Source organism: Linderina pennispora (assembly GCF_002104995.1).
Source record: "Linderina pennispora strain ATCC 12442 chromosome Unknown DL89scaffold_22, whole genome shotgun sequence".
Classification (NCBI taxonomy): Eukaryota; Fungi; Kickxellomycota; class Kickxellomycetes; order Kickxellales; family Kickxellaceae; genus Linderina; species Linderina pennispora.
In genome coordinates, this window is record NW_024468270.1 from 108143 (window position 1) to 120591 (window position 12449).

Sequence of the window (12449 nt, forward strand, 5' to 3'; positions counted from 1 at the left end):
GGTTCGCGACAGAAGCACACGGTTTGGATAAGATATTTGGAAATGAAAGCTGTGCTAAGTCGTAGGTATGTTGGGCGACTGGAGGTACTTGAGGTGATGTTGCTCTGTTTGGTGCTCGATCTGCGGGCAAGAAAGTCCATAAAGATTGCCGGGTGGCGCTAGAGGCACACTGCAGGCGTAGCAGAGCGTATCCGCGATAGCAAGATGTGCTTACGGGCCATAGGGCGCTTTGAGCAGGTAGGTCCAGTGGGCGATGCGCAAACCAAGAATAGTATTCCCGCATCACCAAACCATTCGCTTGTTCTCTACCCAACAAGCTATTTCTTTCTGTTTTCAGATCGGTAGTTGGCGGCGCTGAGGATGGCCAGGATTGCTCGTTATGATGTGCAGCCTGCAATCGGATATGGAACCTGCGTACAGCAAACAAATTGCATGTCCAGCGCAAAAAACAGACGATAGGGCGGGAAAAAGGGCATCGCTAAAACACTCTGTCCGGTTTAAAACTTGCCCAGAGAACGCTGACAGGCTGAATGGATGGTCATTTGCTCGAGCGGTTTGGCAGCCCTTGATGTGGTAAAATGCACGTCGGATTTGAATTCTCATGGGGGAAGGGGGAAGGCTGCTCGGAGGCAGTTTTTTCTATGCATCCTTTTTTGTGAGGGTGCTTTTTTCTGCTCTGCCAAAGCCCACATGCTATTTCGAGTATAAGAAACTTGTAAGGGCTGACCCCTGCGGAATAAAAATGCATGTTAGCTCCACCCTTCCTCTTCCTTCCGCTTTTTGCATGTGCTATTTCCAAAAGAGACCTTTCATTTCCTGTACCGGCCTGTTTCATATTGTAATATAGATTTTATCTGCTATACCATGAGCGGCAGAGATAGTCCCCTGGTGACCTATCACCATGATGAGAGCAGCGACATGTTTGCAAACTACCTGGAGCATACTGTCGAGCGCTCAGAAGTCAGTGGATTCGCCATGCCGCTCGACGATGAGAAGGTCACGCTCAGCCCATGGCGTCGCAACTCACTCAGCGATGGGCGCGTTGTATCAGCAGCTCCAACCGAGGACTCGCCCTACAGTATGGTGCGGTCTGCAGTTGCTCCACGAGACACCCATGTTCCCTCACTGACGTTCAGATCTGTGGTGCTTGGCTTGTTCTTTTCAGTTGCCCTAGGGTTCGCCAACCAGCTACTGTGGTTCAAGGCCACGCCTATCACTATCGGCGGGTTCTTTGTGCAGATTGTATCGTTTCCGATGGGATACCTGATGTCGCGGATACTGCCGACACGGAAGTTTAATACCTTTGGGTATACATGGACGTTCAACCCTGGCCCGTTCAGCATCAAGGAGCACGCAATTATATCAATTTTTGCTGCATCGGCGGCTACCAGCGCGTATTCCATCGATATCCTTGTGGTCGAGACCATTTACTACAATCGGCCGATGGGGTTTTTACCAGCCATACTGATTACCCTCTCGTCGCTGATGCTGGGCTACAGCTATGCTGGTTTGATGCGCGAGCTGCTGGTGTACCCGGCGGCTATGATTTGGCCGTCATCATTGGTCAGCGTGACGCTATTCCGGACATTCCACGAGAAGACATCGTACCTGCACCACGTTTCGCGCCTAAGGTTCTTCTGGATCGCGTTCGGGTGTATGTTTGTGTACAACATCCTGCCTGGGTTTGTCATGCCAGTGCTGACGTTTGTGCCGGCTCTGTGTCTGGCTGCGCCCAACAATGTGATCGCCCAGCAGGTCGGCGACGCGTTCCACGGGCTGGGCGTGCTCAACTTCACCTTTGACTGGTCGGTGATATCGTCGGCCTACTTTTCTTCGCCAATCGCCATTCCGTGGTACATGGCATGCAATATGTTTGCAGCCTTTGTCCTGACCATGTGGGTTATTACGCCCGCAGCATACTACAGCGATGTCTGGGGATCCGGCAATTTGCCAATCTATTCAAACAGTATTTTCTTGGCCAATGGTTCCTACTACGACACGTCTCAGGTCATGGATACCAAAGGCCATTTGGACCCCCAGAAGTATGCAGAGTACGGCCCAATTCGCATGCCGTTCCAATTCGCATACGTTTACGGTCTGTCGTTTGCCGGCATCGTTACCCTGGTTGTCTACACAGCGCTCAACCATGGGCGGGATATCTACAACCGCCTTCGCCACTTGAATGTGGGCGACGACGATGTGCATGCGCGGCTGATGCGAAAGTATCTAGAGGTTCCCCGGTGGTGGTATGCAATCACGCTGGTCTCAATGCTTGCATTGGGTATCACGGCGTGCGAGGTATACGGCCTGCTTCCATGGTACTACATGCTGCTTGCCATCACAATCTCCTTCATCTTTCTGGTGCCAGTGGGTATCGTCCAGGCTCTGAGCAACCAGCAGCCAGGGCTCAACGTGATCACCGAATTTTTGATCGGGTACCTGCGGGCTGGTGACCCTGTCGCCAACATAACGTTCAAGCTATACGGCTATATCACGATGACTCAGACACTGATGCTAGTCAGCGACCAGAAGCTGGGCCACTATATGAAGATTCCACCTCGACACGTATTCATCGCGCAGGTACTGGGTACAACAACCTGTGGCTTTGTGCAGTGCGGCGTCGCAATATGGATCCTGCGTGCGATCGAGGGCATTTGCACGACCAACGAGGTATGGAGCTGTGCCAGTGCCCGCACATTCTACTCTGCATCGGTCATCTGGGGGCTGGTTGGTCCGCAGCGGCTGTTCCAGAACGGCTCTCCGTACTCGCCTCTCTTCTACATGTTCCTGGTTGGTGCAATGCTGCCTGTACCGGTGTGGTATCTGCAGCAGCGCTATCCAAACAGCCTGTGGAGATACGTCCATCTGCCCGTGTTTTTCACGGTGCTGGGAAACATGCCGCCGGCACCATCGGCATCCATGACCAGCTGGTTCTTTGTCTGCTTTGTGTTCCAGTACTTGATCCACAGGTACCGCTATGGCTTCTGGCAACGGTACGCGTTTTCCTTGTCAGCGGCCTTGGACTCGGGCGTTGCGCTGTCGACAATTCTGATATACTTTGTCTTGATATTGCCCAATGTCCATATGCCCGACTACTGGGGCACAAAGACGCGCCTGTGCCCCTTGGCCGCTAACGGCGGTGGGTACAAGAACTACCAGGATTTCCAGCCTCGTACGTGATAAATAAATCCAGTAATCGCCATTTGCCTTTGCTCGTTTTTTTCTCGTTGGCTGGTGTTGGCGCTTCTGGCAGGGGGCGGCTGCAGCATTGGGGAGGGTGAAAATTTTCTACTTTTTCGCAGGCAGATTCACACTTTTCCCCTTTCTCTAATTTTTCCCTCAGCTTCCAATTTCTTTTTCTTTTTACAAGATGGCTGCCGCGGATTCGAAGAACCAAGCCAAGCCCATGACGGCTCTGCTCAATGAAAACAACGACCTGGGGGCTTTCGACATTAGTGCGATTCCGGCACATTTGGCGTCGGTGTTGGACATTGAGGCGACAAAGGAGGTGACATCGGTCAAGGTGGACCCGCTGGCGGTGCTCAAGATTGTGAAGCACTCGCGCGAGGCGTTCCCGACGTCGGTCAACGGGCAGCTGCTTGGTCTGGAGATTGACGGGGTGCTGGAGGTGACCAACGCGTTCCCGGTGCCGACACAGCCGGGGTCAGAGGAGGACATGACGAACTACCAGATTGAGATGATCCAGTGCCTGCGCGAGGTGAATGTGGACAGCAGCTCTGTGGGATGGTATCAGTCGACGCGGCTGGGGGATTTCATGCAGCAGCCGCTGCTGGACGTGCAGGCGAGCTACCAGGCGTCGCCGAGCAGCTCGTCCATTGTGCTGATCCACGACACGGCCAAGTCGGAGCAGGCGGGCAACCTGTCGCTGCGGGCGTTCCGGCTGTCGCAGAAGTACCTGGACCTGGCGGCGTCGGGCAAGTTCACGACGGAGGAGCTGGCGACCAAGGGTCTGACGTACGGCAACATTCTGGAGGAGCTGCCGATTGAGATTGAGTCGTCAAACTTGGCCAGCGCGCTGCTTGCGGAGCTGCAGTGGCCGGGAGGCAGCGTGCAGCAGGAGCTGCTTGACAGCCTGCAGCGGCCGTCGTCGTTCAACGCGCGTCTGCGCGCGCGCAAGCTGGCGGACCGGTCGGCAATTGCGGACGATGCGGAGAGCGACTCGCTGAGCTCGCTGTCAAGCCTGCTGCCGTCGCGACCGGCGCACCTGGCGCGGCCGTTCTGCACCAACGCGCTGGATCTGACGCCGTCGGGGGTTACGCGCCACCTGGAGACCATCGGCGAGCTCATCGACGAGCACATCCACGATGCCAACCAGTGGATGTACTGGCAGCGCGGCGCCGCCAAGGAGAAGTACCGCCGCCAGCAGTATGTGCAGCGCCGGAAGAACGCCAACGCCGCCCGCATCGCCCGCGGCGAGAAGCCTGAGCCTGAGGAGACCGACAAGGAGCTGGACAAGATGTTCCGCACCCTGCCCGAGCCCTCGCGCCTCGACGCACTGCTCAACACTGCCAACCTCAACCTGCTGACCAAGGGCATCACCCAGAGCCGCGGCCCGGCCCTGACCAAGCTGTACATGGCGCAGGGGCTCCACGAGTCGGCCTAAGAACTTCCTTATAACAAAAAATACATACCGCATACATACGGCCCAATATCACCAGCCCTTGGCATACAGTGGGCATTGCATGTTGCATGATACGTCAGGTCGGTAAAGAGAGCCCATGGAGTGGCCCCCTCATGATTTTTTGCACGAGGGAAGACTTCAAAGCAAAGAGCAAATTACTACTGAAAGAGTTTACTCCTCCTTGACAATGTTGCCCCTGGCCGAGACGTAGATACCGTCAAGGAACTTACGGATATCCTTGTTGCGGACGCGGGTGGCCTGCTGGATGGAGGCGGCCGACTGCGAGACGTTGTCAATATCGTTACCGGTGAGGACGATCTCGTCCTTGACGTTGATGGACTGAACGACCTCGACGCCCTCGAGCATGGGGACCTTGCGCACGTGCTTCTCGCCCAGGAAGTTACGGATCTCGATCAGGTTCTCCTTCTTCTCGATGTTAACGCTGATGGGGAAATGGGCATAGACAAAGCGCATCTTGTACTCGAAGCCCTTGGTGACGCCGATGATCAGGTTGTTGATGATCGAGCAGACGGTGCGGATGCAGGCAATGTGCTTGCGGCCGCCCTGCCAGACAATGACGCGGATGGTGTCGCGGGTCGGGCGCTGCACGTCCATGTTGATGTGGCGCAGGTCACGCTGCAGAGTGCCGCGGGGACCGGTAACGCGGACCTGGCGGGCCTTGACCTCGACAGTAACGCCCTCGGGAACGTTGATAACGTCGTCCTTGAAAATGTGCTTCATCGTGTTCTAAAAGGTGGGTGGGAGAGGGCGCGGTTGAGGCTATTAGTGCACGGCACTGCTTCGTTACTCATTTCGAATGGACAGCATTCCCCCAGCGCTAATTTCGCATTTCCGGAAATTTCCTGGGCGTATCGACAATTTTGGGCACATCCATCTCATCCATCCCATCCACGCCCGGGAATGGTCCTGCGCCCGTCAACTTTGGCCCGCCGCAAGCTGAATCGATTCATGTCCCCTTACCGATTTAAAATAAAACGACCTGAAGATGGTGTCTGGAAAGGAAGAACTAGCACCATTTCCTGCCAGAGCCAGCGCTAACTAATTCGCGGGGCTAAGGCAGGCCTCTTGGCCACACAAAAATTCGAAATCGGTCTTGATCTGATTGGAGCCAAGAATCACCAGACAAATATAATCGGGGGATCTGCCTGCCAGCGCCTTTGCTTTTTTCCTGTTATCTTCGAGCCCGCTTTATGCGTGCGCTCTCGCTGTATACAGGCGTGTGCTCTCGCTCCAATTCGAGAATTTAAACTCGTAGTTGTTCAATTTGTACTATTTAACAGCCTACACTTTTCGCTTTCTATACGTCCAATTTATTCCCATTAACAATATCCATTTTGGCCCAATGACGTTCCAGAGATTGGCTGCTCTTTCGACCCGTGCGCGCATTGCACCCAGGCTTGTTCGTGGCGGACATGGCGCACAGCACTTTAACGAGCCCGGAGGCTACCTGTTTGGTGTCAAGGTAAGGACAGGGAGCACTCGCGCCTGCATATTTTAGCCGGGCCACTACTGACTGGTCGCGTCACGGTAATTTTCGATATGTGTAGCCCGGACAAAAGTACGAGAAGGAAGGCTGGGAGACGATCTGGGTCGGCGGGTTCGGGTTTGCGTTTGCTCTGGCGGCCGTCGGTCTTTACTACAAGCCGGACACCAGGTAAGGGGGCCGCTTTAGATGACCTCATTGCCCTTGTTCGACGACAAGCACGGGCACAGTGAGGGGGCGACAGGAGACAGCTCTGCCTGCCAACACCGCCGCTGATTGCGCACCAAAGGGCACTGATGCTAACATTATTCTATGTGTGGCCATTTTTTAGGGTTCGTACCTGGGCCAGGCAGGAGGCCGAGAGGCAGATGCGCGAGGAGGGTGACGTGTTGGAATACAAGCACACCGAGTACAGGGCTTAGACTTAGTGCTTCTTCATCCCTGGCTTTTCGATAAAATTAAAAATATCGCATTCGCGCCCTGCAGGGGCGGGTACGCCGGACAGGCACGGATGGATGGTGGTGTGGCTGGAATAAGCAGCTTTAGGAAATTTAAAGTCACCAGTTTTCCCTGCTGCGTCCTGATGGGACGGGCTCCCAACAAAGACCGGCCTGGCCACCGCTGGTCTCACTGTATTGAAGCTCAGTCATTTGAGAAGCAATGGCCGTCCACTCGGGAGGGGAGCTAGTGGTCCGACAGTTGCGTGGCCTGAAGCGTGTGCGGCAATGGGGGAGGCAGATTAGCTAACAAAGTGCTATTGGGGATGAGTCTTACCATCATCAACCGGTCCCCCCGGCTGCCCCTGGAAGGTTCGAGGCAGCGTTATTTTTAACATAGCGGCAGGTGCGTCAGCTGGCGCCGCTGCTGTTGGCTAGATAATTCCCGATGGCCAAGCCGGGAAGAGCCTCCCTAGGAATATCATGAGGCATCAGCACCCGATCGAAGGGGGCGCTGGGTATCTCGGAGCATGCGGGGTGCTGCATGTTTTTGCGCAGGGGCGGGGGGCCAGGCCCAATTTTGGGGGCAGAATTCGGGATTAGACCACTAGCCCAAGCAAGCGTCAAAGTGGGATGCTTTTTTGGTCAGTCAATAGGCAAGTCCCAATAGCCGCTTGCTGCTGCTGCTGGTGCTGGTGCTGCTGCGAGGGCAGCGATATCCTCTCCATTCCCCATCCCGTCCATCGGGGTGGGCTAAAGTGGAAATAGGGGCACACCACTGATCACACCGGCAGCCGGCCCCCAGTCGAAAAAGAACCCGGCTGCATGTTACACTCGTTGCATTATTGTTGCAGGAAAAAGCGAGCTTTTTTGTTTTTGGTGGCTCTTGGCTCCGTCTGACTCGGCGCTAAAGTAGCTGAGTAGATTTGTATATATAGCGGGTCCCGGTTGCCAAACTCCCCACTGCTTACCAAACACAGCTACATTATTCGTACAGAAACACGCTTTTCCTACACTTTTGTTATATTTCCTCTCTCCGCTCTGATAGCCATATTTCTCTCTCTCGCTTCCCACTAAATAATATCATCACCATGGATACTGCTGTCTCAAGTGGCCGTACTACCCCCAACCAGGGCGAGCCCAAGGGAGCTCCGGCTCCTGCCGTCAACTACGCCGGCTACCCGTATCCCCAGGACATGGGAGCACCGCGTGAGATCCAGATTGTCGCACCACCCCCGCAGTTCCGCCGCTTCGGTAACGCAGCAGCGCTGGGACTGATCACCTTCGGCATGTGCACTGTGCAGCAGTCGATGATGGATGCCGGTATGTCTGTGGGCTACGGGCATGGCACGCGCTCGCTGGCCGGCCAGTGCATCGCGGTGGCCGGTCTGGCGCAGTTCGCGGCCGGTCTATGGCAGATCGCCAACGGCGACACGTTCGAGGGTGCTGCCTTCACGTCCTTTGGCGCCTCGTGGCTGGCCAAGGGTCTGGCAATGGTGCCCGGCATCGGCGTCATCGACTTCCAGGCCAACGAGGACCCCGAGATCAGGCGCAAGCAGAACGGTATCCAGTCGCTCGCCTGGAGCATCTGGGTATTCATCCTGCTGGCCGGTAACGTCAAGTCGCACATTGCGAACATCCTCATGTTTGTCCTGCTGAACCTCGAGATCGACCTCGACACCGCTGGCATCTGGCTGGGCAAGGAGTCTGTTATCAAGGCTGGTGCCTGGATGGGTTTCTTCTGCGGTCTCATGGCCATGTACAACTCGGCTGCCATCCTTCTGAACGAGGAGAACTTTTGGTTCAATCTCCCGGTCGGCAACTGGTACCACCCGCCCCAGCGGACCACCGACGAGGAGGAGGGCTACGGGGCTTAAGCAGCTGGCGACCGTGCCCGTCACCTCTGTCTCTTGTGAATATATACCTGCCTCTTGCAAAGAGAAAATCTTTTAAATATATTTATTACCAACATGTACGCACCGTATGTGTACGCTTGGGTAGCAGACAGCGAATTGGTTATGGCGGTGTCAGAGGGATAGGTTTCCTCGGGCGTTTGGAGGATGCCGTGCCTCTGGATGGGGCTTGTTTTCCGCAGACGCATGGCGCAGAAGGGGACAAGTGCCGACCAATGCCCAGGTTTTGCACGCCGTTAAATGAAACGAGGAATTGCAAAAAAAAAAAACGACTGACCCAAGAAAGGCTGTTTATTTGGTTGATCCTTCTTTGCAAGAGAGAAAACTACGAAACAGCCAGACAAGTCAGCAGCGCACAAGAAGGGGGGGCGCACTTAGTCGGCCTTGAGGATGTCCAGGAACTTCTTGGAAGCGGACTTCTTGTAGGCAACCTTGGTGGTCTTCTTGTTCTTGCCGAGGATCTCGGCACGGCGCAGAACCTGGGCGTACGGGTTCAGACGGACCAGAACCTGCGAGTTGCGCAGAGGGTTCTTCTTCTGAGTGTACGGGCGCTTGGTGAAGCGCGACTGGGCCGGGCGGACAACAGCCTGGATCTCGTCGGAGGCGATGAGGCCAGCGACATCCGGGTTGGAGATGACGGCGGTGGGAAGGGTGTAGCCCTTCTTCTGCTCGGAGACCTCAGTCTCGGTACCGAAGACCTTGTCCAGAGCCTCGAAGGCGGGCTGGGTCCAGATCACGAAGCGGCCAAGGTGACCTCCAGGGGCCAGCTGGAGCAGGTTGAGGCGGGTGACGTCAATCAGCTCAACACCAGGCAGGTTGCGGAAGGCGTGGGTGATACCGTTGTCCTCGGCGTAGACGACCAGGGGACCGCGGCGCTGGCGGTGGCGGCGGTTGCGCAGCTTGCCACGGCCGGCACGGACCGAGCGGGTGTTGCTGACCTTGGCGACGTCGGCGTAGGCCTTGAGGGCCTTGAGCACGTCAGTAGCCTCCTTGGTCTTCTTGATCGACTCGACCTCGGCCGAGACGACAAGAGGAACCTCCTCGATGGCCTGCACGCGGTGACCGCGGCCGACAACGAGGGCGGTGACGCCCGAGGCAGCAACAGCGGACACAGTAGCGTAACGCTTCTGGTTCACGTTGGTGCGGACGTGCCACTTGCGCCAGACCTTGTTGGGGGCGAACATGCGACCACCACGAGTCATGTTACCGAACGCGGCCTGTCCAGCGCGGTGCGTACCACCACCCGAGACACGGGGAATACGCGCAACAGCGCGACCGGTACCCCACGACTCGGCCGAGGTCTCCTCACCAGCCTGCTGCTTGGCAGCGTACGGCTGACGGTGGTTCTTGGCCATGTTCTTGTGAACAAACTGGACAAGATCCGGGCGGATCGGGGCCTTGAAGACCGCGGGGAGGGGGACGGTAGCGTCGAGCTTGGAGCCGTTCAGGCCAAACACAGAAACAACGGGGCGGGCAGCCTATATGTTGGAGTTCGGGGCAGATGGGAATTCGAATTTCCGCCATTTTAATACCGTGCAGCTCGCATCAATCCATCATCCAATTCTGTTGTCGGTGCGCATCTCTGCGTCCATCCGTCGCGTGCCGAATCCATCGCGCCGACACCTACCATTTTTATTTTCGTTGAATTCGGAAAAGTTCAAGGGGGAAAAGGATGTGACAAAACTCAAGCGCGCTTGTTGGCACTATCTTGCACCAACTGCTCAATGAAAAAATAACACGCCTGAAGCGAAAAACGCACTGATCACCATCCCGATCACCACAATCAAGGATGTCAGATCACTAGCTCTGGCCTAGGCGAAAAAAAGCTGAAAACGCGTCGACATGCTTGTGTTGTGATGCTCTTGAAGGCAATTTCAATTTCTCCCTCCCTCACGCAATTGACGTCTCCAATATTCTGCCTGCCCAAACGAAATCATGAGCTTCATTTGCGCAATCTCGGGAGAGGCGCCAGCAACGCCGGTTATCTCTGCAAAGACCGGGCGCGTCTACGAGCAACGGCTGCTGCAAAAGTACCTGGACGAGGAAGGCCGGGAGCCAGGAACCGAGCACTCGCTATCCGAGGACGAAATCATTTCTGTGCATGCGGACCCACCAGCAGTGAAGCCACGGCCGCCCACACTGACATCGATTCCTGCGCTTCTGTCGACCTTCCAGAACGAGTGGGATGCGCTTGTCCTCGAGACGTTTACGCTGAAGCAGCAGTACCAGCAGGTGCGCCAGGAGTTGTCACAGGCACTGTACCAAAACGATGCATCGTGCAGGGTCATCGCTCGGCTGATCAAGGAGCGCGATGAGGCACGCCAGACGCTCGAATCGCTACAGGCACAGGTTGGTGAACTGAGAACCCAGCAGGCAGTAGACGCAGATGATGCCGCCGGTGCTTCCATGGAGGTTGACGCTGGCAACCCCGAAGAGGTGTACTACGAAAAGTCGGCCGAGGTGGCCACGGAGCTTCGCAAGGGTCGTGTCAAGCGCAAACTGCCTGCCGATCTGACCCCTGCCGACCAGTGGAAGGCTGCTGCTCTGGCATCTACCGTGGAGTCGCTCCACTCGACGACCCAGCCTGGAATCCTGGCACTGGATGTCGATACCACAGGTGAGCTTGTGCTGACTGCCGGCGAGGACCACCACGCCGAAGTCTATGCGCGCTCGAAGGACCAAACCCTGGCCACGCTCAAGGGCCACACCAAACGTGTCAATGCTGCGCTCTGGATCAACGGCGGTGGCCTTGGAGAGCGCATTATCACTGCGTCGGCCGACAAATCAGTGCGGATCTGGCAGCCCAAGGCCAATAACACTCATGAGAATGCAAAGGCGATCGGCTGGACAAAGAAGCATGTAATCAAGACCCATGCGGCCGAGGTGACAAGCCTGTCTATCCATCCTGGTGGCGAGTATTTTGCCAGCGCCTCAATTGACGGGACCTGGGCCATCCACACCATCGATGGCGACACTGTCATCACAGAGCAGCTCGACTCGCAGATCACTCAGATCGAGTTCCACCCTGACGGCCAGTTCATTGGTATTGGCACCGCCGATGGCCTTGTCAAGATTGTTGACGTCAAGCAAAAGCAGACCTTGGCTACTCTTGACGTGGCAACTGAGGCAGAGGCAAAGCAGGTTGTTGGCCTGCACTTTAGCGAGAACGGCTACTACTTTGCCACCACAAGCGCAATGTCAGCTGCCGTCTGGGATCTTCGTAAACAGCGCAAGGTCCGCGAGTGGTCGTCTAGTGACTTGGAGTCTGACGATGCTGCTGCCTTTACTGCTATCAGGTTTGACAAGACCGGCGGATACCTGGCCTTTGCCAACGACAAGCTTCACATCTTCCAGGTCAAGGGGTGGCACCATCTGTGCGCGCTGGGAGACAGCAGCGCCATCACCTCCGTTGCCTGGATTGGGTCTCTCTCGACTGGAATCGTTGCTGCCTCATCCGACAACAGCCTCCGTGTTTTCGAGCCCAAGTTGCTGGAATAAAAGTATAAAGTGTGCACTCGCATGTAGAGTTGCCTGCCCTAAGCACAATTTATTCCTCAGCAGAAACGCGACAAGCAAAGCTATACTGCAATTTCTTGCAACCACATTTATTTTGTACGTAATCGATCGCTACGGCAAAATGGATCCGAGCAAAAATATCTTTTACCTCAGGCTGGTGGGCAAAAAGAAAAAGGAGCAGCTTCCAGCCTAAGCACCAGCTGGATGCCAGGTTCCACCGAGATTCGAACTCGGGTTGGCGGAATCAGAATCCGCAGTGATAACCGGCTACACTATGGAACCCGTAGCTTCTGATGACGCCTACCGGTTAAAATTCATATCTAGTCAGAAGGATCTTTGGCCACCGCATCCAAAATTTAAGGAAAGACTGTACGATAACTCTCTAACGCTACCCTGCAAAAACACTTCTCTCAATTTTTAGTGCCTGGCTTGCTATA

The 12449-nt window shown here is 55.7% G+C and overlaps 7 protein-coding genes and 1 non-coding gene across 8 annotated transcripts; 5 read left to right on the forward strand and 3 right to left on the reverse strand.

Annotated features, from left to right (window-relative positions):
* Nucleotides 1-831: 831 nt before the first annotated feature.
* Nucleotides 832-3201, forward strand: DL89DRAFT_270714 (ATOPT7 protein). The gene has a single exon (XM_040888799.1). It carries the CDS (start codon nucleotides 865-867, stop codon nucleotides 3178-3180), a length of 2316 nt encoding a protein of 771 aa, XP_040739858.1. The 5' UTR covers nucleotides 832-864; the 3' UTR covers nucleotides 3181-3201.
* Nucleotides 3202-3406: 205 nt separating this feature from the next.
* On the forward strand, nucleotides 3407-4624 carry DL89DRAFT_279342 (uncharacterized protein; the record flags this gene model as incomplete). Its single annotated transcript, XM_040889570.1, has 2 exons — nucleotides 3407-3481; nucleotides 3506-4624. 2 exons carry the CDS (start codon nucleotides 3407-3409, stop codon nucleotides 4622-4624), a joined length of 1194 nt encoding a protein of 397 aa, XP_040739859.1.
* A 101-nt stretch (nucleotides 4625-4725) lies between these two features.
* On the reverse strand, nucleotides 4726-5683 carry DL89DRAFT_270715 (ribosomal protein L6). The gene has a single exon (XM_040888800.1). It carries the CDS (start codon nucleotides 5381-5383, stop codon nucleotides 4814-4816), a length of 570 nt encoding a protein of 189 aa, XP_040739860.1. The 5' UTR covers nucleotides 5384-5683; the 3' UTR covers nucleotides 4726-4813.
* Nucleotides 5684-6005: 322 nt separating this feature from the next.
* DL89DRAFT_325490 (uncharacterized protein) lies at nucleotides 6006-6902 on the forward strand (the record flags this gene model as incomplete). Its single annotated transcript, XM_040891523.1, has 3 exons — nucleotides 6006-6125; nucleotides 6211-6317; nucleotides 6496-6902. The coding sequence occupies 3 exons, from the start codon at nucleotides 6006-6008 to the stop codon at nucleotides 6566-6568; spliced, it is 300 nt and encodes a 99-aa protein (XP_040739861.1). The 3' UTR covers nucleotides 6569-6902.
* An 880-nt stretch (nucleotides 6903-7782) lies between these two features.
* Nucleotides 7783-8400, forward strand: DL89DRAFT_213747 (uncharacterized protein; the record flags this gene model as incomplete). The annotated part of the gene is made up of 1 exon (XM_040884252.1): nucleotides 7783-8400. A coding segment is annotated over one exon (618 nt), but the record flags the coding sequence as incomplete, so codon positions are not given.
* A 170-nt stretch (nucleotides 8401-8570) lies between these two features.
* DL89DRAFT_97138 (uncharacterized protein) lies at nucleotides 8571-10190 on the reverse strand. The gene is made up of 2 exons (XM_040892304.1): nucleotides 10124-10190; nucleotides 8571-9974 (listed from the first exon to the last, which is right to left on the reverse strand). The coding sequence occupies exons 1-2, from the start codon at nucleotides 10124-10126 to the stop codon at nucleotides 8871-8873; spliced, it is 1107 nt and encodes a 368-aa protein (XP_040739863.1). The 5' UTR covers nucleotides 10127-10190; the 3' UTR covers nucleotides 8571-8870.
* Nucleotides 10191-10362: 172 nt separating this feature from the next.
* Nucleotides 10363-12122, forward strand: DL89DRAFT_270717 (putative nuclear matrix protein NMP200). Its single transcript, XM_040888801.1, has one exon. The coding sequence runs from the start codon at nucleotides 10432-10434 to the stop codon at nucleotides 11992-11994; it is 1563 nt and encodes a 520-aa protein (XP_040739864.1). The 5' UTR covers nucleotides 10363-10431; the 3' UTR covers nucleotides 11995-12122.
* Nucleotides 12123-12221: 99 nt separating this feature from the next.
* On the reverse strand, nucleotides 12222-12294 carry DL89DRAFT_t149. Its single transcript has one exon. It is a non-coding gene; the product is annotated as a tRNA-Gln (tRNA).
* Between the last annotated feature and the right edge of the window lie 155 nt (nucleotides 12295-12449).

Bases quoted from the DNA above. Each gene is read 5' to 3' on its own strand.
- DL89DRAFT_270714 (XM_040888799.1), top strand. From the start codon at position 865: ATGAGCGGCAGAGATAGTCCCCTGGTGACCTATCACCATGATGAGAGC.
- DL89DRAFT_270717 (XM_040888801.1), top strand. From the start codon at position 10,432: ATGAGCTTCATTTGCGCAATCTCGGGAGAGGCGCCAGCAACGCCGGTT.
- DL89DRAFT_270715 (XM_040888800.1), bottom strand. From the start codon at position 5,383: ATGAAGCACATTTTCAAGGACGACGTTATCAACGTTCCCGAGGGCGTT.